A 21,207-nucleotide genomic window follows, 5' to 3' on the forward strand; every position below is an offset into this window, starting at 1 on the left:
CAGAAATTCTTCAGAAGGACTTCAGAGCGCATTTTGTGTCAAAATTGAGAGCTACTGAGTGTAATTTTTACTTTAGATGGCTGCTGGGTGTTCTTGAGCAAATCTAGGGGTGTTAGTTTTAGCTTAGAGAAGCTATAATTGCCATTCCTTAAACCAGCCAGACATGAAAGTACTTTTCCAGATCACATTTTGCAGTAAAAGAAGGGGAAGATTATATTCAGATGATTATACTCCATGTTATAGGTGGATAGCACTCCTATGTGATCATTATGTGCCAGTTTACCTCCCTTTCTGCTTGCTTCTTTCCTGACCTTCGACCAGCTGTTTGCTGTAAACTTCTCTATGAAATTGTCTGCAAAGTTCTATGTTCATACGTTTTAGTTCTCCCACAGTTTTTCAGGGTTATCTACAGGTTCCTTGGAGCAACCAAGACAAGTACTTGACCATTTGCTCAAGTTGAAGCTAAAAATGTGATGATACATTTGGTTTCGGTTACAACACATTACCAAAATACACAAGTTATGTCATGTCCTGAGAGTCCAGCATTACCTCATCTGGCTTCACAATTCTGAAATGTACCAAAAGTACTTTCAACAGTAGAGATAATCGAATCACCTGACTTGAACAATCAGATGTCAGTACAGAATTAACCACCCAAAAGGGGAATTGTTTGGGCAGGTTCACATTCAATTTATGATACTGCACAAGATACAATCCAGAGGCCTAAATACACCATTGATGACGAATTCCTAAAAAATAAATAAATCTGTATGTAGATTTTCTGAAGAAATTGCATGTATGAACTTTTGAACACCCAGTAGGATTGTTTCTTTCTTTATTTGTCAGGGTGTAGTGTGAACTGCACAAAAGAAGCATATCTTTGTGAGTCAAAGAAATAAACAGAAATCTAAAAGCTTGATGGCATCTGCAAAAACCTGCTCGCTTTGATGCTGTGAATTTCTGTCATCTTCAGAAATATGAGTTGGCAGCACAGGCATCTGTTTCCCAGGCAAAAGGAAAAAGAAAGAATATTCTACAAACATTGGCTATTCAAAAGCAAAACTAACCCTCCTCTTAGTTCTTCCTCCACTCCAGGAATGACCTGTTTTTAAACCATCCCCTTGAAACCTTGTGCTTTCGTAGCCAGTTATATGTTGGTGAGCACCTTCCCTCTGCCAGGAACCCTCATTCCGGGTTTCCCAACCACCACCATGTTTTCTGAAATCCAAACCTTTTGTATTTTTACCATAATTATCCCACTGTTTCCAACCCTGTGAATTGCTGCCGTTGTCTTCCCATTTTCTATCTTTAGAAGCTCCACTACCCTGAAAAAATCCGTTTCCCGAAGATTTGCAGTCAGTATTCCATTTCCTTGATTCATGCTGGTTATAGCCCCGAGAACTATCCCTCAAATTGCCCCACCCTTTGTCATTTGCAGGGTCAACTCCTTGACGGCTATGCTGCCAAGGGTTACTGTTGTTATTCCAATCATTTGACTGATCAACATGGTTTCCACTATGATTCCATCCCCATGATTTATTACCACAGACACCCCATGTCTTGCCCATCACAGCTTCAGATTCCTGAGACAAGCCACGCTCCCAGGGGTTATCAACTTTATTTAAATTACTGGATTTGTTGATATCAGAATCCCATTGGTTCCAGCTCTTCGCTTTATCAATCAAAGACAAGCTGCTTTGCATATTGTTATTACTTTCCCAAGGATTTTTAACATCATCTGTATTCTCATAACACCCATTTGAAGGAATGGAGACAAAGTTCCTTCTTTTTTTGTTTTTACGCCCTACCTTGCCACCTGTATCTCCCTCATCAGGGACAAAGAGATCTTGTTCCAAGTCCTTGATGACTTCAGGATCAATGTAGGCATTCCACTTTATTTCATCAATAAATAAATTTGGATCAGGTGGAGAGATGCCACAAGAGACACCATTAATCTCTGCCCAGAAGCGTTTTTTAGCATTATGAAATGCCTCTTCACCTGCTGAGTCATCCCAATTGAGTATGTTACCATGGCAATACATATACTTCTTAGCATCTACAACCTTCCGCCACGGTACTGATCCAATCAAAGAGCAGAACTTCTTTTCCCATGAAGGAATACCATCATCAACTAAACCTTCAAAAGGTTAAAAGATAAATTAATTAACATACCTTAAAAGAGTATATAACATAAAGGGGAAAGGAATTTATTACCAAAACAGAAAAAACCATCCAAGCATTATCTCATACACAGCCTATAATTTAAAAATCTTGTATGCACCACATAACATGAAGAAAAAATAATTCGAAAATCCCCATACCTATGAAACCACAAAAGAGCTGCTAGTGCAGAGTTCTGAATTCACTGAGAGTGGTGATTCACAGTCCCACTCAACCAATGAAGTAAAGGACTGAAGCTAGGATAAGAAATTCCATCGAGGCTTTGTCCAAAGTAGAGAAAAGTCATGTATAATTGCCAGCACTAAAGCCTAGCAATTTACAAGAAGGGATAAATGGGAGATGAAAATAAGCTCAAATTCAAATGCATAGAATAATGCTAATCTTTTCAAAGCATGTTGCTCTATTCTTATCTCCAAATTTCTCATTATATGCAAAATACCAATAAATTAGTCAAAAGGATCCTCTAAGTATGGACTTCCAAAAATCAGATAGTAAATAAAAGCTGTTTTGCTTAATCAATTTCCACCATTAATTACACTATTAGTGTTGGACCTGACCAAAGTCCAAAACTCCACCAATTTTAGCAACTTAGAGATGGGTGGGCCAAAACTCAACAGAATGAGGATGCGATCTGCCCTTGCTCAAGAAGACCGGTGTAATATCATGTAATTTCTTGTTTAATATGTTAGCTAGCATAATAGCAAATCAACCCAAGAGATTTCCTTTTACGTTTGTCAGTTCTAGCTACAAAATCTTCACCCTCCAAAACAATGTATTCTTCATACAAACAGCTAAGCACATGTGTAAACGTAGCCACATAAGCAATGAACATAGAAAGAGTAAAATATTTGCTTCAAGAATAATTAACTGCTCTCAGCTTCTAAGAATAAATTCCTAACAAGCAACATCTGTATATGTACTAAACCTGATCAAAAGGAAAAAAGAAAGAAATCTTAATTGCTACTATTAAAAGGAAAGGGAAAATCATGGCCAACGAAGAACAGCTAAGAAATCCAAGTATAAACTGAGCTAGTATTCTCCCAAAAGCTACCACGTGTAACTCTCACCATCACGAATCATGAATACACTTTAACAACTATGCATTAGGACGAAAACACATTGAAATTGATATAGTTTTGGTAATGTGATAAATGCCTCTTTGATATATATCACTTTCCATGTTAAGTAATAGTAACTAACAAGCATAGCGAGCATATCCAAACCTAATCCTATTGCTTTCTTGTTGTCATGTTCTTGTTCTTATCTACCTTACCTCGAATGAAAAACCCTATTTTGAAACTACACCAACTATACCATCTCTGCATTTAAAAAACTCTTAACATGCAGCATTCACTAAAGATATGAATGTCCAATCTCTCCTACCATTTTCTAAGCTACCAAACAGGACATGAAGATTCATTTTTTTAACTAATATTAAACAACTTGCCAATCAAAGTTTCGTTTTCTCTTAGCATGCAACACTAAAAATTATCAAAATTTCCATCCTTTAACCACCATTTTCTCAGCTACCAAACATAACACCAAGAAAGCAACAATTTTTTAACTCCCAACTAGAAAAACAAAAACCAACTAAACAAATCAACCAAACAAACATAAACAGATTCTAACAAAAACCCATCATGAAAAATAAAGATTCCAACAATCCCACATAAGTTCCATAACCCAATTCAAATTTAATTGCAAAAACTAAATATATGCAAAAAAAAAAAAAAAACCAAAAACCAATACATACATAATCACATATCGAAACAATACTTACTTGAGTGAGGAGGAGATTCAGGGTAGTCATAAGAATACGTTGTTGATGTTTTGTTAAAGAATCTACGTGATGGACGATTTCTCCAATTTCCCATTACACTAAACAAATCAAACAACCTCCAAAAAAATCAAGATTCTGTCTTTTCACTCTCTCATTATTCGACAAAGATAATTACTTTAACAGTGAAATAAATTATGTAAAAAAGTGTGGAAATTTGTTGGTTTTGCTTGAAGGAGAAGAAAGAGGAGGGGGTAATGGAAGAGAGAAGGTTGGATTTCGTGTAAAGGTAAGTAACGAGAAGACACAGGGGCATAAGAGATTGCTTTGGTTCTGGTCGTAGGAAGAGTTTTTGCTTTATAAAGGTGGGGTTGGGAAGATCCCTTGCAAAAACAAGAAATTTGTGAGACTTTTTTTTTATTATTCAATTATCCATGTTTAAAAACAGCTATAAATTATAATTTTTTTCAAATACAAATTTTTACCATAATTTAAGATGAAAAACAATTTTAAACAATAAAAATAAAATAATTTTTAAAATTATAATTAATCTAAAAACATCTTTAACCATTCCACATTACAAAACAAAACCAGACTCGAGCTGGGCTTTTTTTTTAATTGAGTAGAAATTTGGGGGTTTTGACAATTTTATATAAAAAGAGTCAAGATATTGAGAATATAAAGGTGAAATTTAACAAATCACCATTTTATTAAAAAGGGCACAACATTCTTTTTTATTTCCTTCTTCTGATAAACAGGTTAAAGGCTCTTTCACACGTGAGGGAGCGTGTCTTCGCGAGAAGAGATCACCACCAACCAGGCCCTCAACGAAAGGTGTTTTCAAAGGTAGAAAGCTCACAGGCCTGAAACAGAGTTATTGGGCCTTAAGGGAGTCTGGGCCTAGAATTGAGTTGGATCCTAGGAAAGATAGCATGTCCATTAAAGCCTGTGAATTCTGAACCAGCAAAATCAAGAACAAAGTAACTTAAAGTGCCTGTTTGAGAAGATAATTTTTCTGGTTAATACACTAATTTATTTTGATGGAGATACTTTACTTAAAAACTTATCAAAAATATTATTTACTATTAAAAATATGTTACATAAAGATTAATTTTACTAGTTAATTTGCAACCTAGTTGGGCAAGGTCAACTTCAAGGAACCTCTTTTTAAAATATAAAATGATATTTGTTCTAGAAAAACATGATTAATCCAATGATTCGTGAGTTAACCAAATAATTCAATGATCTTGATCCTAAACCAGGTTACACCCTAAAATGAGTTTGAAAACCATGAACGATCTTTGGTTCAAATTTGCTATGATTTTTTTTTCTCTGACATTGAAGTATTTAATTTTTTTTCTTCTCATGAAAAAACAATTCTTAAACATTACTAGAAGGGAATCTAACTCAAATAAACTATGTGGATAACATAGCATATGTTTTTATGAATTAAGAGGACATGTCTAAATCCAAAAAAAAAATATAATCACGCGATAACTAGGTTAACATCTTAAAAATATTCTTGGGTCAATTTTGTTATTTTACCTATATTTTTTTCGATTCTATGTTTTAATTCAAATTTTTTTTAAAAAAAAAAAACAAAACCAGTTCAAACCGATCGGTTTCGATTTGGTTTTTTAGAATAAAAACCGGTTCAAATTAGTTTAACTCGGTTTTTTTTATTTGGCTCGATTTTTTTCTGATATGGCTTGGTTTTTTTCCGGTTTAGCTCGATTTGTTTTTTGGTTTTTTTTGTTTGGGTTCGGTTCGGTTTTTTTGGTTTCAGGCTTATAAAACCAAAACTGAATTGAACCGGTCGGTTTTTTCAAAATTTTAGTCGGTTTTTTTTTACAGTTTGGTTTTTTCAGTTATTTCTTTTCTGTTTTTCTCGGTTTAATCGGTTTTGTGATTTTTTTACTCACCCCTAGCTTGTCAAATGAAATCTGAAAAAATAAAAATAAAGATCAATGTAAACTCAAAAGAGGGGTAGAATGTTACTAACCAATGAGGTAACATATTGGAAGAAGAAGGTTTTACCAAACCCGTTTTAAATATTTTATTGGAGAAGTAAATGTACTAGAAAAGTAAGAGATGGTAGTGGGAAACATGTACTGATCCTCGGTTGCCATTTGCAGACTGATAGAACATGCCAGGCAAGCACTGATTTCCAAAGACTGTTGATTCTCTCTGAAAGTAACATGAAAATGCACCCTTTTCTAAAACCAAAAATAAGAACATATATAGCTGTATGAGCACTCGATCCTTTGGGTTACATTTTGGATACTAACAAGAACTTCTCTTATTGAATTCCGGTTCCAAGTTCAGTTGGATGTCAACAGGGAGGTAGGTTAATGTTTCGAGATAAAAGAGATAATATATTTAATGTTTTAAGATAGAAGAGATAATATATTCAGTAGAAATGAAAACATAAAATAAATATGTTTTTAAAATAGTTTTAAGGTGAATTTCTGTATTTTAAAAACAAGAAATACATGGAAATATATTCTTTTTATTTTTATTATTTTTTATTTTTTCTTTCTCGAAATAGCAACTTATCTTTAATCCTAGCTCCATGGCTAGAAATCATTAGTCAAAAACCACTCAATTTGAGGCATTGCTATCATGAGCTCCAAAGGACCAATGAATTATATGCCTTGAATAATCAAAGGCCTTGTGTTAAACATGCCAGCGTCTTACCAATGGCTTTGATCATTCATCTATTTCCCATAGCTTTTTTGACTCCCATTCTTGTAATGATGCAAGTCTATTGACTTACCCTGTTTGTCACTATGGAATTTCTGGGTCGGACTCTAAGATTGAGTGTCTAATTTCTGGGCTGGAATTTCCTCTTCAATCATATTTTTGCTCGAGGAGTCAAGTTATCGCCGAGTTTTTTTTACTCATTAACAAGTGAGAAGATCCCTACATGATTTGAAAATTCTAATCGAAGTTAAGGTATGTTCATAAACTCCAAGCTTTTGTTCTGATCTTTGTAATTCCACTAGCCATTCAGTCACAATGTAGTTGAAACAGGAAGAAACCAGTGAGACAGTGATTGCATTAACATTATCACCAGCACCATTTTAAGCCCATTAATTCCAACTTGCTGGGCAGACCAAAACCTAGACAGAGGAGTTAAGGTCATGCAGGTGGTTTTAAGAGAGTGATAGAGAGGGGCAACTGATGCTCCATAAAGGAAGGAGAATTTTCCTTCATTTTTTTTTATTTTATTCCCAAAAGTTGAGTAAAATTATGACATCTCCTCTCCTCCAGGGGCCCTTACACAGCTGTCTTTCCATCTTACAAGCTAAGTGTGTTTTGGTTTCATCTGCACATTCCCACTCAGCTTTTGCACATTGGTACCATCCCCACTTTGCTCAATAATAGTCCCCTCACTCTCGTATGTCTGAGCAGAAGTGTGCTCATGTGCAGGACACTGCCCATTCAACAGTCTCTCCTTGTTTTGTTGTCATTTTAGGAGTAGCCACATTCTTCTGTTTCACAAGGACTTTGTGATGATGACCTTGGAAGCAATAAAAGACATGCCATGAAGGGTGGAGAGCAGTAACCTGGAAAAACTGAGGGCTCAATTCTTCGCTTTGGGAAAAATATAGGTACTTTATGGATTCACTAAAAAGTTCTACATTAAATACTCCGTTTGTTTTTTGTTGCGCGGTAGTTTTTATATATATATATATATTCACAAGAGGTAACGAGGGTATTTCAATAATTTCAACCCCAACAAACATGTGTACATGTCAGGTCTATCAGAGTTGAGAAATATGAAAGTTGGAAACAAGATGGTAGGTCCCATGAGTCTTGAGAAGGATGTTTATATGAGGTATTTTCCATGAAAGTAAGATGGATGGCTCCAAGTTTTTTTCTTTTTTCTTTTCTCCCCTCTGCACAGTTCTTGCTTAAAGGCCCACAACTTTATACAGATGAAACTCATCATGGAAAAGATGAATGATTGCATAGAAATACAAAACATACCAGCAAGAATGCCACCAACTAGGGAATTAACAAACTTTTTTGGTGTTTGTGATCTCAGTCTATTTTCATTGGTCTCTTAGTGACTTTACTATCACATTTCTTGGTGTTTGTGTTTTGAGAATTCAAGGAAAATCATCCCTTCTCAGTTTCTTAACTGTGATCCAAGCCCTCAAGACTTGATCTTTATTTGAAGTAGCTTTTCTTGTTTGACTCACCAAATACCTGGATTTCAGGAGATGGTAAGCAATTGACCTACTTTACAACATCGAAAATCTTCATGAAATTTAGCATTTTCTAGTTAGTTTAAGATTTGTATGCAAGTTGAATAAAAAAAAGTAATATACAAGTGCTTTGCTGAGAACTTTTCAGATCATTGAGGATCTCACAATATTGTGTGAAGTTGTGGTGCTTCAATGGCTAAGAAGAGAAGCTGGTTCTATCGAGTGAGAAGGTTATTTACTTCTGACACACAGTCAAGACAAGAAAAGGTAGGTAGTTTTTCTCCTTTGTAACATCTCTCGATGTCTGTTAAAATGCATGACTTGATGTATTATGTGTGTTATCATCAGGAAAGGAGAAGAAAATGGATGTTTTTTGGAAAGTTTAAGGTCAAGAATAGATTGGCCTCCATTGCAGCACCATCATCACCACTAAGAGAAGAAGCAGAGAAGGAGCAGAGCAAGCATGCTCTAAGTGTTGCTCTTGCCACTGCTGCTGCTGCTGAGGCAGCTGTTGTAGCTGCTCAGGCTGCGGCCGAGGTGGTTTTGCTCACTGGTGTTCCTCATTCTATCAATGAATATGAGAAAGAAACCGACCATTTAGCCTTCGAAGTTCAAGGTGATGCCCCTCATTCCACTCATCAACGTGAGAGGGGGATCAAAGAACTGGCTGCCATCAAAATTCAAGCTACCTTTAGGGGTTACCTTGTGAGTCTGTTCAAGCTATTCTCTCCATTTGACATCAAAGTCCCTTTTATATTAGCTCAGTCAATTGATTATTGAAAGCTTTTCATAGAACATGCAACAACCTCAACTGTTCTTTTCGGCAGGCAAGGAAAGCTTTGCGGGCGCTGAAGGGGATAGTGAAGCTTCAAGCAATTATCCGAGGGCGGAACGTGAGACGCCAAGCCATGACTACTCTAAAATGCTTGCAGTCCATTGTAAATATCCAGTCACAAGTCTGTGCAAAAAGGATCCAAATGGTGGAAGGTGCTTGGACCTGTAGTGAAAATAAACAGTTAGAAAATTTGAGTGACAAGATAATAAAGGTAGGTATAGAGGATCTTTGTTGTCATCTCAGCAACCCAATCAACACAAAACATCTTAGTATCTTAAGTCTGTACTGTCACCACTTCAACTCTATCTGGGCCCAAATTAACAACCCTAACTCCATGTTGAAGCTATCAGGTCTGTGCCATGATATCTGAATAATGGAAGGATTTCTTTTTTTTTTTTTATGTTTTCAGATGGATATGAATAGTGAAAGAAGATGGGATAGCAGCCTTCTGACAAAGGAAGAGGCAGTTGCCTCGTTTCTAAGCAAGAAAGAGGCCGCGATTAAGAGAGAACGGATAAGAGAATACTGGTTCAACCGCCGGGTAAGCTTCTCTATCATGCCACGTTCACTCTTTAGATAGCTTTTCATTGAGCAGTATTTTCTCAGAATGGATGACAAAAAAAAAACAAAAAAAAAAATTCAGAATTCAGCTGAATCGGAGCGAAGCAAGCCAAGTGGAAGGTGGAGGTACTGGTTAGATCAATGGGTGGATACTCAACTTGTTAAGAGTAAAGAGCTTGAAGATTTGGACTCAGTTTTAACCTCAAATCCAAAGCCTGGAGTGGAATATAGAGGAAAGCAGATTAAACTGAGAGGTTTGCAGAGACTGTATCACCTTGACAGTGTAGATTCTCCCATTTCAGCTCCAAGAAAATCCTTCCATAGAAAGCAATGCTCGTTGGGAGAAGACAATTCCTTTTCTAGATCTCCTGTGGTTCCAACTTACATGGCAGCAACTGAATCTGCCAAGGCAAAAACAAGATCAATGAGCTCACCAAAGCTAAGGCCAGGGAGTTTTGATGCTTACTCTGACAGCTATTCTCCATGTAAGAATAAGCTTTCTCTGATATCATCTACAACTACTGAAGTGCCGAGCAGTGCTAGGTACGGAAGGCCTAGTGCTTATCAGCAAAGGTCTCCAAGCTTGAAGGGCCTTCCGGGTCCGATAAAATGTAACCGGCCAACGTCGAAAGATCTTAGCTTTGATTCAGATTGCTCATTAAAGACTTGGGATAAACAAAGTTCCTTTAGATGACTTCAGACTTGAGTGGTTAAGTGCAAGTAGTTTTGAGTGCAGATGTAAACACATACAACTTGAATGGATATATGTGTGTCTCATTCAATTTGTTCTCCTAAAGCAATTAACTGTTCATGAAGCTATATGGCTGGTGTATAGCTTCAACATCTAGGATTCTTCTTCAGAAAGAACAAATGGCCTGGTAGACTCGATTCTGTTCATGCCCTTCCTGCTGATCAGCACTCTGAAATATGCAGCAATCTGAATTTTTCTTCTCTTGGAGGCATATAAACTGGAGGATTTAACCTGTAAATAATATATCTCTGTCCATGAAAACTTTCCAAGCACATACATACCATCTATTTCAATCTGATGAGCCACGACACATAAAACAAAAAAAAAAAAAACAGTCCTGATTCATTTTTTACATTTAAATTACTGTTTCGAGACAAAAAAAAATAAAGACGATGAAGAAAAAAAAAAAAAACATGTTTTCTTTAACTCATGTTTTAAAATGGCACAAATTAATTTCAAGATTTTCTTAGCAATATATTTATTTTAAGTTTTTGTTTCTATTTTCCTACCAAATATGTTTTTGTTTTTATTTGTTCTTTCTATTTATAAATATATTAGTTTGGATGTAGATAAATTATATAAGAATTAATAAGAAAGTATTTAAATTTTGTATGAAAACGAATTTAAAAAAACCCTGGTTAATACCTGCATGGCCAAGATTATGATAAAAAATAAAAAAGAATCAGGTGAAAACTGACATGAAGATATATATATATATATATATAGGCAAAAAAAAAAAAAAAAACCTTGCTTGGACTTGAAGATGATTTTGAGCCATTATGAAACTCTTGAGAATATGGGCCTTTTATTTGACCAGAAAGAAGTAAGCTTGGGCTTATACCATACATAGTTTCAACTTTCAACAGGTATGGCTTGATAGCTTCTAAATCCAAATATTGAAGAAAAGAGGGCTGGTGGATGATTTTATTGCTTGCAAAAGTAAAATACTGACATTTTAAATTTATTAAAATAAAAAATTGTTTTCCTTAATTTCTTTTTTAAATAAAATCCTACATATATGTGCTGCAAGAACACATATATTAGGTATATTCATTGACTATGGTGTAAAGATTTATCTCATGACTCCATAAAATTTAACTAACTACTTCGTAATTATGCAATTCATTAATTATTATAACCTTAAAAGAAAAAAAAAATATTATTTAATTCATAAGATTCTGAATTGTCAAGCAGATTTACTCACTATACCTTCTAAATTCATCAATGAACAGTATAATTTTGATTAAAAAAGAGTGCATTTTATAGAGAGGAAAAAAGTAATATTTATTTCATAAATTCTTAAAATTACTACAAATTATTAAGTACTCCTGCTGAATATTTCATGAATTTTATCTTAAAATTACTACAAATTATTATTTTTTTCTTAGTTTTATAATGATGTTAGTGTTTTCATATAGAAGTGCTGGCCCAAATCTCTTTTTTATCATCGGATCGAGAAGGAAATGTAAGTGACAAGCACATACAACTCAATTATTGATCATAAATTGAAATCCACTCCCTAGAAACTAAAATTTTGGTCACTTTCTCGTAATTATATCCTGACAGCCCTCATTTCAACTTGTATCATAAAGGCATTACGCCGTTGAACAAGAATAGTGTGCTCATAAGCAATAACAGCTAGCTCATAGCCCGGGGACGCCTTCGTGGCTCTCAATGATTGATCAATGACTGTTCTTCAAAGCCCGTGATGTAACCTGTAAGAAGGTTTCCACAGAGTGGGATTCCAGGAACGAAAGTGAAAGACAAAGAAAATCATTTTGGTGCAAAAGTTTGATCAATTAATGCTTCTATGGGCAAAGAATCAAGTTAGAAATTTGTCAATTTCTTGCCTGGCCCGGCCTGACTCTTCATCTGCCAGCCCAGGTGTGCATGGAATATTGGATAAAAGCTCTTAAGGTCCTTTCCATTTTAGCAATTCAAGCCACAGCTAGTGAAGGGGATGCGTCAATCACCCTTTTCATGTACCTCTTCTCTTCTCTATTTTATTTGGGAATTTATTGGGTCTTTAGTAAGCAATATGATTGCTGGAAAGATAGTTTATGCCACTAATATGTAGTTCCTCTTCACTGACATTCATGTGGAGCCAAAGAGAGGTATCTATCAAGTTTATGGCGCCTCGCAAGAACCACAAGAGTGTCAACTAAGTCATCTCCTTGACGGGGAGAGGTGTACAAGAATTCTAGCTATGAATTTGTTCCTTCTCTACGACTCCTTTTGCTCTCTCTTCTAGTGTTGTGAACTATTTGGGGATTTGGACACTTCAAAGTCTTATGATATCAAACTTTTTTTTTTATTATTATTATTAACATGGGTGTTTTGGTTAGTTTACGCACACCTCGATTAATCTCACGGGTTCTAAAATTAACGATCATGTAAACTTACAGTAGCCTTGAGGGGACTTGAACTCGTGACTATTAGAAAACAAATTCAATACCTGACTAGTTGAGCTACTCCTCAAAATTTATAACATCAAACTTTAAAACTAAAATGATTGGAAATGTCAAGAAAATTCAGAAACCCAAAGAATTTGTGAAGGGCATTAATGCTTCCACTTGTGAAAGCGAAGGTCTCCACCATAGTTGTTATATTCAAGATGACCTTGATTTGCAGCATTATATATGCAATGGTCTTGGACCTAAACCAATGTTCATGGCAGGCAGCACATGGATTCCCAAAACAAGTACATATCTTGTGTTTATGGCACATATAACTTGTAAAACACAAAATTGACTCGAGAGTGAGAGAAAAAGAGAGATAATTGATGGCTTCAAAGGGAGTTTGAAGCGGGCAGAATACTTTCAAAAGTCATTCAAACAAACAAACATATATATATATATATATATATATCAAACAGGTTCAAATTAAAGAGAAGATTTCTTTTTCTCGGTAGTGTTCAGTGTTGAGGACAATATTCAATTTGAGACTTGTGGGAATCATTCTCTTTTACACTTGGCTCTTAAGAGAATGACACGTTTTAATTTAATTTGGTCTAAGAAAAAGACATTCAAAGTTTGAAAATTGAAATAGTTTGGTCTTATAATGTTGTATTGGACCCAATGTTCCATGAGTTAGTCAAGAAGGTGTGTTTATGTCAAGTCCATATCAACTTGATTGTCTAGATTTTTATGTTTTTGGTGCTCTATTTATTTATTATAATGTTTTTATATCAAGCTGAGTAGTGATTAATTACTGGAAGCAATAAATCCCTAAAGTCTAACCTTTAAATGAATGATATATTTTCTCTTTTTTATTATTAACCATAATCATAATGCAGTAGGTAAGAAAAAACTATGCATCAAGAAACTGTTCCAGTTAAGATTTTCTTTTTTCACTTCTGATAAGTCAAATAATTAATTTCACTAAGGGAATTTGGCACCGCTTCTACTGTTATTTTTACATACTTTTCAAAAGTACTCTTGTCTTAGTAAAGCATTAAATTATTGTTTTTAATGTTTTTTTATAGTTTTAATATGGTAATGTTAAAATAAAAATAAAAATAAAAAAATTATTTTAATATATTTTCAAATAAAAAATTATTTAAAAAAAATAGTATATTACAATTTCAATCACCACATGACACACACGACAAGACGACGACTAAGAAAAGCTAACAAGGAGAAAGTGAAACATGAAACACAATCAAATTGACCCAAGAAACATAAACAAATAATAATTAAGAATTGCTTCCCAATGATGTAATTGTAATCTTTGAAAAACTTTTTTTATATATAATTCTGTTTTTTATATCACAGTTGTCAATTTCATAGCTGCAATAATTGAAATATCCTGTACCACTTCAAATAAAAGAATAATAATTAAAAAAAAAATTCAAGCTCGCTTGTCTTGAATATCTCGGTCCAATATCACATGTTCCACCCATTCTATTTTTGGACCGAAACAAAAAACAAAAGCAAAATCAAAATCTTGTTGGTTTTTCATTTTAATTAAATTTTTTTCTAAATATCCTTGACTTGGACACACAATACTAAAAGTGCATTTAAAAATAAGAATCTTGAATTTTCAAAAAATAAAATAAAATAAAATAAACTTTGCTTAACAGGCTAACTTATGATTTTTAAAAATAGAAGGACTGACCTGAAAATCATAAAAGAATACAATAACTAAATTATAATTTACTTCTTTTTATAGCTTTTCTCTTTCCTTTCATCCTAACTATGGATTATGAATACAATAACTAATATATATATATAGACACACACACATATATGAAACATGAAGCATTAGGAGGTACGTTCTACGTGAAATTGTAAGGATTTCTAATTTTATTTTAGCTAGATAATGATTTTCGAATCTTACATATTAGCCTTCAATAAAATTATTTTTTAGAGAAATTTGGCTGGTGCTGAACATGTTAATTTCTCTTAAGCATTTGGGAATTTTGTAAATTTTATCTATATACATAAAAGTGACAATCACAAAGGTATATAAAAAGTTTTTCTTAATTATTATTAATTTGGGTGTCCGGACCAACTTGTGTGCACCTCGACTAATCCCACGAGTTATGAAATTAATGATCATGTAAGCGTTCAGTGGCCCTGAGAGAACTCGAACTCGTAACCATTAGAGAGCAAACCCAAGACTTGACCAGCTAAACTACCCCTTAGATATATAATAAGTTTGATATATCAAATGGTTGCTGCTATTATTAATTTTACTTTGTAGCTAGGTAATGAAAAGCTTTTATATATGTGTGTGTGTGTGTGTGGGGGGTCTTTTAAGTTCACAAAAACAACTAAGACCTTAATTTTAAGAGCCTATTTGAAAGTGTGGTAAATATTATTTTCACTTGAAAATTGATAAATTAAAGTTTAACAAGCCTAAAAGATCTTTGAATACCTAAAATCTCATAGTTTCAAGCAATATGCTGGGGCTCAGCTCCAATAAGCTCAGTTTTAGAGAAGTGTCTAACCTTTATAGGTTCAACCTTGAGGAAAGCCCAAGCCCCATTGGCTTAGCTTAGGGAAGAGCCTAATGTCATAGGCTTAGCCTTGGAGAAGAGTTCAGCATTTGAGAGTTCTCTATATACCATAAAGAATCTTTTACTAACCCGATACATTTTGGTTCATATTTTTCTTACACTCTTAGATGTATAAAAATTCTCTAAGAACATATTATCTTTTCATCAATATTAATATTATGTAAGGAATAGTATATAAAAGTCATCTCATTAATATTTATGTAAAATATATTTATTTTCTATTAATACATATGTCAGAGATATTTTCTTTTATTAATGCTTGTATAAGGGATATTTATCTTTCATTAATACTATCAGGATAAAATTACACTCTAACTCCTTCTCTTCATAAAGAACAAGACTTATAAGCTATAAATAAGTTATGAATCCTTAAAGCTACAGGTTCACAATTTATATTCTCAACTACATACATATTTTCAAAGGATCTCTCTCTAAAATATTATTACACTCTCTTTATAAAAAGATATTTACTTAAGTATCGGAAGGTCTCTAAATCTATCAAAAAGAACATTTTCATAAGTACTAGCGTCCGGTCACCTTGACTTATTAGGCATCGGTCACCTTAATTAGAAATAATAAAAAACAATGATAGAATGAAGAGATTAACCAATTATCCAAGATATAAGTTTTGCTGATCATAAGCTACTTGAGTTTTTTAGGATATTATAAAAAACACATCAAGATATTTTTTTAATTTTTTGTTATTGGCACATTAAAAAAATAAAAAAAAAATATTAAAAATATTATTTTTAATTTTTAATTTTAAAAAAAAAACAATTAAACCATAATACTAAACAATGCCAAAATATATTTACGAATTAACCATTATATGCCTTTGGCTAATAAAATAATTTGTTTTTGAGGTACTATATATTGACAAGTGTTTTGTGCGCGGGCGCCAACTTTTAACATTCTCACGAGTCATGATAGGAGGATTTGTTTTAGGTGGGACAATATATAGCAACGTGTTACTAATTGACATAAATTTTATATTTTCGAGTTAATTTTTAAAATATCATATAATGGTAGAGTCAATTTTTATATTATAAGATTGCATTTCTTTATTTATATTTTCAAGTCAAATTTGAAAACATCATAGTCGATTTTTGTATCGTCGAGTCAATTTATATTAGTGAGATTAGAGATTTCTTTAACCCAACAGCCGCTAGGCAGTCAGAAATGATCATATATAACTGATGTGTTCTTCATCATTTATGAGTTAAATGTGCACCAAAAGGTAAATTAAGTAGGTCAGAGAATCGACTAAGTTAGGTGTTGCGGACGTAGACATGGAGCTTCTTTATAAGATAATGTTGGTGTTGACTATTGCCATGTACTATGCTTGTCATTATAAAACCTTTAGAAGAAGAAGAAGAAGAAGAAAAGAAGTTGATTTCGTGGTGAAGATCAAAGAACAGAGAAATCATTTCTAGCATTAACATTGACATTTCACTGTTGTTGGGATACTAATATCTTTTTTGTTTTGATCCTTGAGATTTTTTAGGGTATTTTTAATTTATTTTAATTTAATTTTTATGGTATTATTCAGGTCTCGTAGCTCGAATTACGAGTTTTATGTGTTAGTTATGTTAGGATAAAATCTTAATCTATAATTTAATATTAATTGATTATGCAAATTAAAAGATTTTATTTATTGATAATAACATCTCCCTCTTGAAGGGTACATGCATGCATCTTGAAAAAATCCTATTTAATCTTCTAGCAAAGCTCAAGTTCGACTCATCTATGTCTCTGAACACCCCTAATATTAATAAAGAGCTTATTTTGCTATGTTTGGTTACTGTCTATTAATTGAAGAAACAAGAACAATAGAAAAAAAGACAAAAATATAAATATTTAATTGTAACAACTTTAAAATAAATTTTTATATTAAAAAAAAGATATAAAATGAAATATATCAAATTTGTGCCCACTATTTCCATCTTTCCTATCCTAAAACAGTAAATAAACAGTACTATTTATATACTTTTTAAAGCACTCTTATTCTATGTGCCAAATAAAAAAGCACCCTTCATAGATCCCCGAGTATAATTGCTTTGATTCTCTGACGACATTAATTATGAATCTGCTTTTAATTTATAATTAGGCTAGAGAAGAAAAATCCAATTTATTATCAGAAAAGGTAGGTGAAATGATAGACACACCCCGCAGGGCATAAGCAGGTTTTTTCTTTTAATTTCTCTCTGTAATATGTTAGCATAAAGCTATGCATACACACACATGCACACCCGTCACAAGGAAATCTAGACACGAAAGGCATACACACAGAGAACCCTAGCTAGCTGTCTTTATATATGTTATTTTTTCACACGAACATCATTGCTTGTGAACAAATTAAAGCAAAATGAAGGGAAAAGTTGGCCTAGCAAATTAAAAAATCAACAGGCTGAGTAAGTCTATGTTCTCTTCTTGTGCTGGACAGTTCATCTCTTCACTTGTACAAACCAAAAGGCCTTACTATAATGAACTTTGCCTAACTTTTGAGAGGAAGAAATACACTAAAATATACAAGAAAAGGAGTTGCAAAGATTGATACACAGAGCATTGATCATCATGTTAAAAGGTGTTACTTAGGTTTCTTCATTGATGGGTCGTTTTACCTTTTTCTTTTTGTATATACCACAAAAGTTAATTTGTTATGCCCCGGAAACATGTTGGCATGGTACTTCATTCTTTGTCTTAATTTGTTTCCTTTAAACCTGCATCACCTAGTAAGATATTCATATATATATATATATATAGAAGCTCAACTAATTGTATAGAGATAAAGTTCCAATTTAATTACTTTCAGTTTCAACAATTAGGATATATATATATCTCTCGGCCACTGTATTTATGGATGACAATATTGGATATATGAGTTTCTGTTATAGCGACACTATATCAATAGCGACACCATATAAATTAATATAGATATCTCAAGTTATGCTGGGGTCGGATTTTAGATATATTTTCATAATATTTATATTTTATCCATTATTTATTAGGTAAGGAAATTATATAAAAAAATCACTCTCTTTAAATCGGTGGTATTGATCGAGTTTAGATTAAATTATGACACATAGATAAGATTTCTACATTAAAAAATCTAGATATTCATTACCCAAGTATTATTTATTATTTAAAATCAAATCAAAGAGTAATGTGGGTGTATAATACAAATATATGTATAATTCAAGTTAAGTTTTGGGTGAGTTTTACAATATTAATATTATATTCATCGGGTAAAATATCTATATAAAAAAAACCACTTATTTAATTTGTTTTGAGATGATATTTATCTTGCCGACGTTAAATCATATGATCCCAAGCATATCATATATATGCCAACCACATTTATGTATGCCAAAAAACTTTAATCAAGATATTCCTATATATATTATAGACGATTTTGCAAACACAGTGGCAAGTCATTCTGAAGGTGATGCATGAAACATGCATTGTCTACACACATAAACAACAATGTTACGTCTGAGAATCTTGTAGTCAGATCGACAGTCAGTAAGCTTGTCATTCATGAATATATCGTATAGATCTGGAGGAAAAAGGAAACGAAACAAATTTCTTGAGTTTTGGCTTTTACCTTGTGGATAGATTTATTTTTTTTGGTTTCTAATCATAGTTTTTAACCTAGCTAGCTAGCTAGCTAGCTAGCTAATACGAGTGGATTAGCTAGGTTGAAAGTGCTAAAGGCCATAAACGACAAATCAAGAGATCACAGGTTTTTTAATGGTAACCTCATATGATGAGAGGAGAGACAAGGAAACATTGATTAAAGCGGAATAAAATCTCGAAGAAAAACATGATAAGTATGATTAATTTACAACCTCTTAGTTTTATATGAAATTCGTGCCCTACCATCCCCTCCGATGAAGTGCTTTTCTTCTTTCTTGAGTCTCATATGGCATGATTTGTATTATCATAAGGATAAGGTGAGCCCTAAGGTGGTAATATTCCACCCATCACGTCCGGCCTAGTGGCGATTCCCCCACATGTCGAGTTATTATTAGCCCCTCGCCGAGCCAACCAAATCGCTTAGCTATAGTGACGTGGCATGCTTGGTGATTTGATTAGTGATTTTACATTAGCATGATCTTAGAAAGTGACATGGGAGCCACTCCAGCCGTCCTCTTGATTCTTGGATGACAATTGTTGCGAGTGAAATTCAACAATTCTTGACTTGTAAAGAGGTTCTTGCTCTGCAAAAACGAAGCATCAATGGACATGAAGGCCCCTTGATACGTGTTTATGGCCTTCGAGGTGGCTCGAGTAATCATTATTAACCTATGTTAATTATGCTTTGTTTTCTTTATTATAAATGCTCGGTCTCCTTCTAGAATATTTATTATTGCATGTAATCAAAGATTAGGTTTTTCACCACAAATTAATTAATTATAAAAAGAACAATACATGTCACACAACACATTCACACCGGCTATACTTTCACACCATATCGATCCCACAACTAGAGGTACGTGTTCGAGTGCAATTTCTACTCCAACAAAAAAAGACATCACATTATTATAATCCCTCAAAAGAAGACTCGAGTGAGTCCGGTAGTGTATTGTTTTTCAAAATTTATTTTTAATATTAGTACGTTAAAACAGTTTAAAATCATAAAAGAATTAATTTAAAATTTTAAAAATATTTTTTAAAATACAAAAACAAACACATATACAGTCGCTTCAACGCTAGAGACAATGCTTGCTTGTTTAGTTCGAAGATGTTGTCAAAATCCACCTCAAGGAAGCTGAAGTTAAAGGCGAGTCGGTAGTTGGATTTGTCAATGCAGTCTTTTTCATGTTGTTTTCCTTCTCGTATCGTTGTGTTATGTCATTTTCTTCCTATTAAAGTTTGAACTGATCAAGTTCTATTCACTTTACCTAAACAACTTCTAGCAGTAAAAAGTACTAACCCCACCATTCCAGAATACATATACAAATACATTGTACGCATGGCCCTCTTTACCAATAAAAGTCTGATCGTTTCTACTGTATTCATCTTTTTTTTAAAAAAAAAAAAACCCTGAAATAATCCGAATTAACCTGATAAAGTATACTAGATTATATATATATATATATATATAACTCGAGGTGTCTAGATCAGTTTACGTGTACCATGACTAGTCTTCGGAGCTACTAAACATCTTGCAAGTCTAGTAGACATGTAAGGTACCACGGGAATAACAGACATGTACAGAAAATCAAACCTGGATACTAAAAAAAGGAACAAGTCCTGTCATAACCCAGTAGATATATCTACTGGATTTTATAACTATGATTGATGTGCACTAAATTATTTCCTATATAGGCACAAAAATGTTAATAGTTGGTATATGTTAACATTGAATGATGGAAAATTATTACACTAGTTGGATTTGTGTAAGTAAAAAAAAATTGTTTATTTGAAGTGTATATAGAAGTATGATAATGATTGTTTTTTTAAAGTATTTTTTGTTTAAAAATATATTAAATTAATTTTATTTTTTATTTTTTTAAAAATATTTTTAATATTAGAATATTAAAATGATTGAAAATATAAAAAAATTATTAATTTAAAAAAACTAAATAATTTAAACTTTTTAAAAATTATTTTTAAAATACAAAAATAAACATCGAGTTCAAATACAAGGACTGATGCCCATAAGCTTGGCACATCCATAGCACGTTGTTCTAAGCACAAAGTACACGAAGATTGTATTCAGATCTGGGGTTGCAATTATCAAGATGCTGATTCCTTTCAGTTTTCATGAGAGTTGATTAGCCTAGGCTGTCCAAACCAGCTTGAAAAACATAGTCCATTGCTCAAATCTGAGTGTTTTTCCTTTCAGACTGAGTCCGGATATAA

The 21,207-nt window shown here is 33.1% G+C and overlaps 2 protein-coding genes across 4 annotated transcripts; one reads left to right on the forward strand and one right to left on the reverse strand.

Moving 5' to 3' along the window:
* Positions 1 to 574: 574 nt before the first annotated feature.
* Positions 575 to 4,364, reverse strand: LOC133690736 (uncharacterized). Of its 3 annotated transcripts, none has more exons than XR_009841498.1 (3): positions 3,962 to 4,364; positions 936 to 2,137; positions 575 to 859 (listed from the first exon to the last, which is right to left on the reverse strand). XR_009841498.1 is itself a non-coding variant. In XM_062111014.1 (3 exons), exon 3 carries the CDS (start codon positions 2,040 to 2,042, stop codon positions 1,047 to 1,049), a length of 996 nt encoding a protein of 331 aa, XP_061966998.1. In that variant the 5' UTR covers positions 2,043 to 2,137; positions 2,322 to 2,489; positions 3,962 to 4,364; the 3' UTR covers positions 575 to 1,046. The 3 variants fall into 3 exon arrangements, 2 of the variants coding, with proteins under 2 accessions (XP_061966998.1, XP_061966988.1); XM_062111014.1 differs by adding an exon at positions 2,322 to 2,489 and having other exon boundaries at positions 575 to 2,137; XM_062111004.1 differs by having other exon boundaries at positions 575 to 2,137.
* Positions 4,365 to 7,409: 3,045 nt separating this feature from the next.
* LOC133688806 (protein IQ-DOMAIN 11) lies at positions 7,410 to 10,465 on the forward strand. Its single transcript, XM_062108423.1, has 7 exons — positions 7,410 to 7,572; positions 7,721 to 8,190; positions 8,321 to 8,439; positions 8,521 to 8,877; positions 9,000 to 9,218; positions 9,417 to 9,548; positions 9,651 to 10,465. Exons 3-7 carry the CDS (start codon positions 8,365 to 8,367, stop codon positions 10,260 to 10,262), a joined length of 1,395 nt encoding a protein of 464 aa, XP_061964407.1. The 5' UTR covers positions 7,410 to 7,572; positions 7,721 to 8,190; positions 8,321 to 8,364; the 3' UTR covers positions 10,263 to 10,465.
* The last annotated feature ends 10,742 nt before the right edge of the window (positions 10,466 to 21,207 follow it).

This window comes from Populus nigra, chromosome 1 (genome assembly GCF_951802175.1).
Source record: "Populus nigra chromosome 1, ddPopNigr1.1, whole genome shotgun sequence".
Lineage (NCBI taxonomy): Eukaryota > Viridiplantae > Streptophyta > Magnoliopsida > Malpighiales > Salicaceae > Populus > Populus nigra.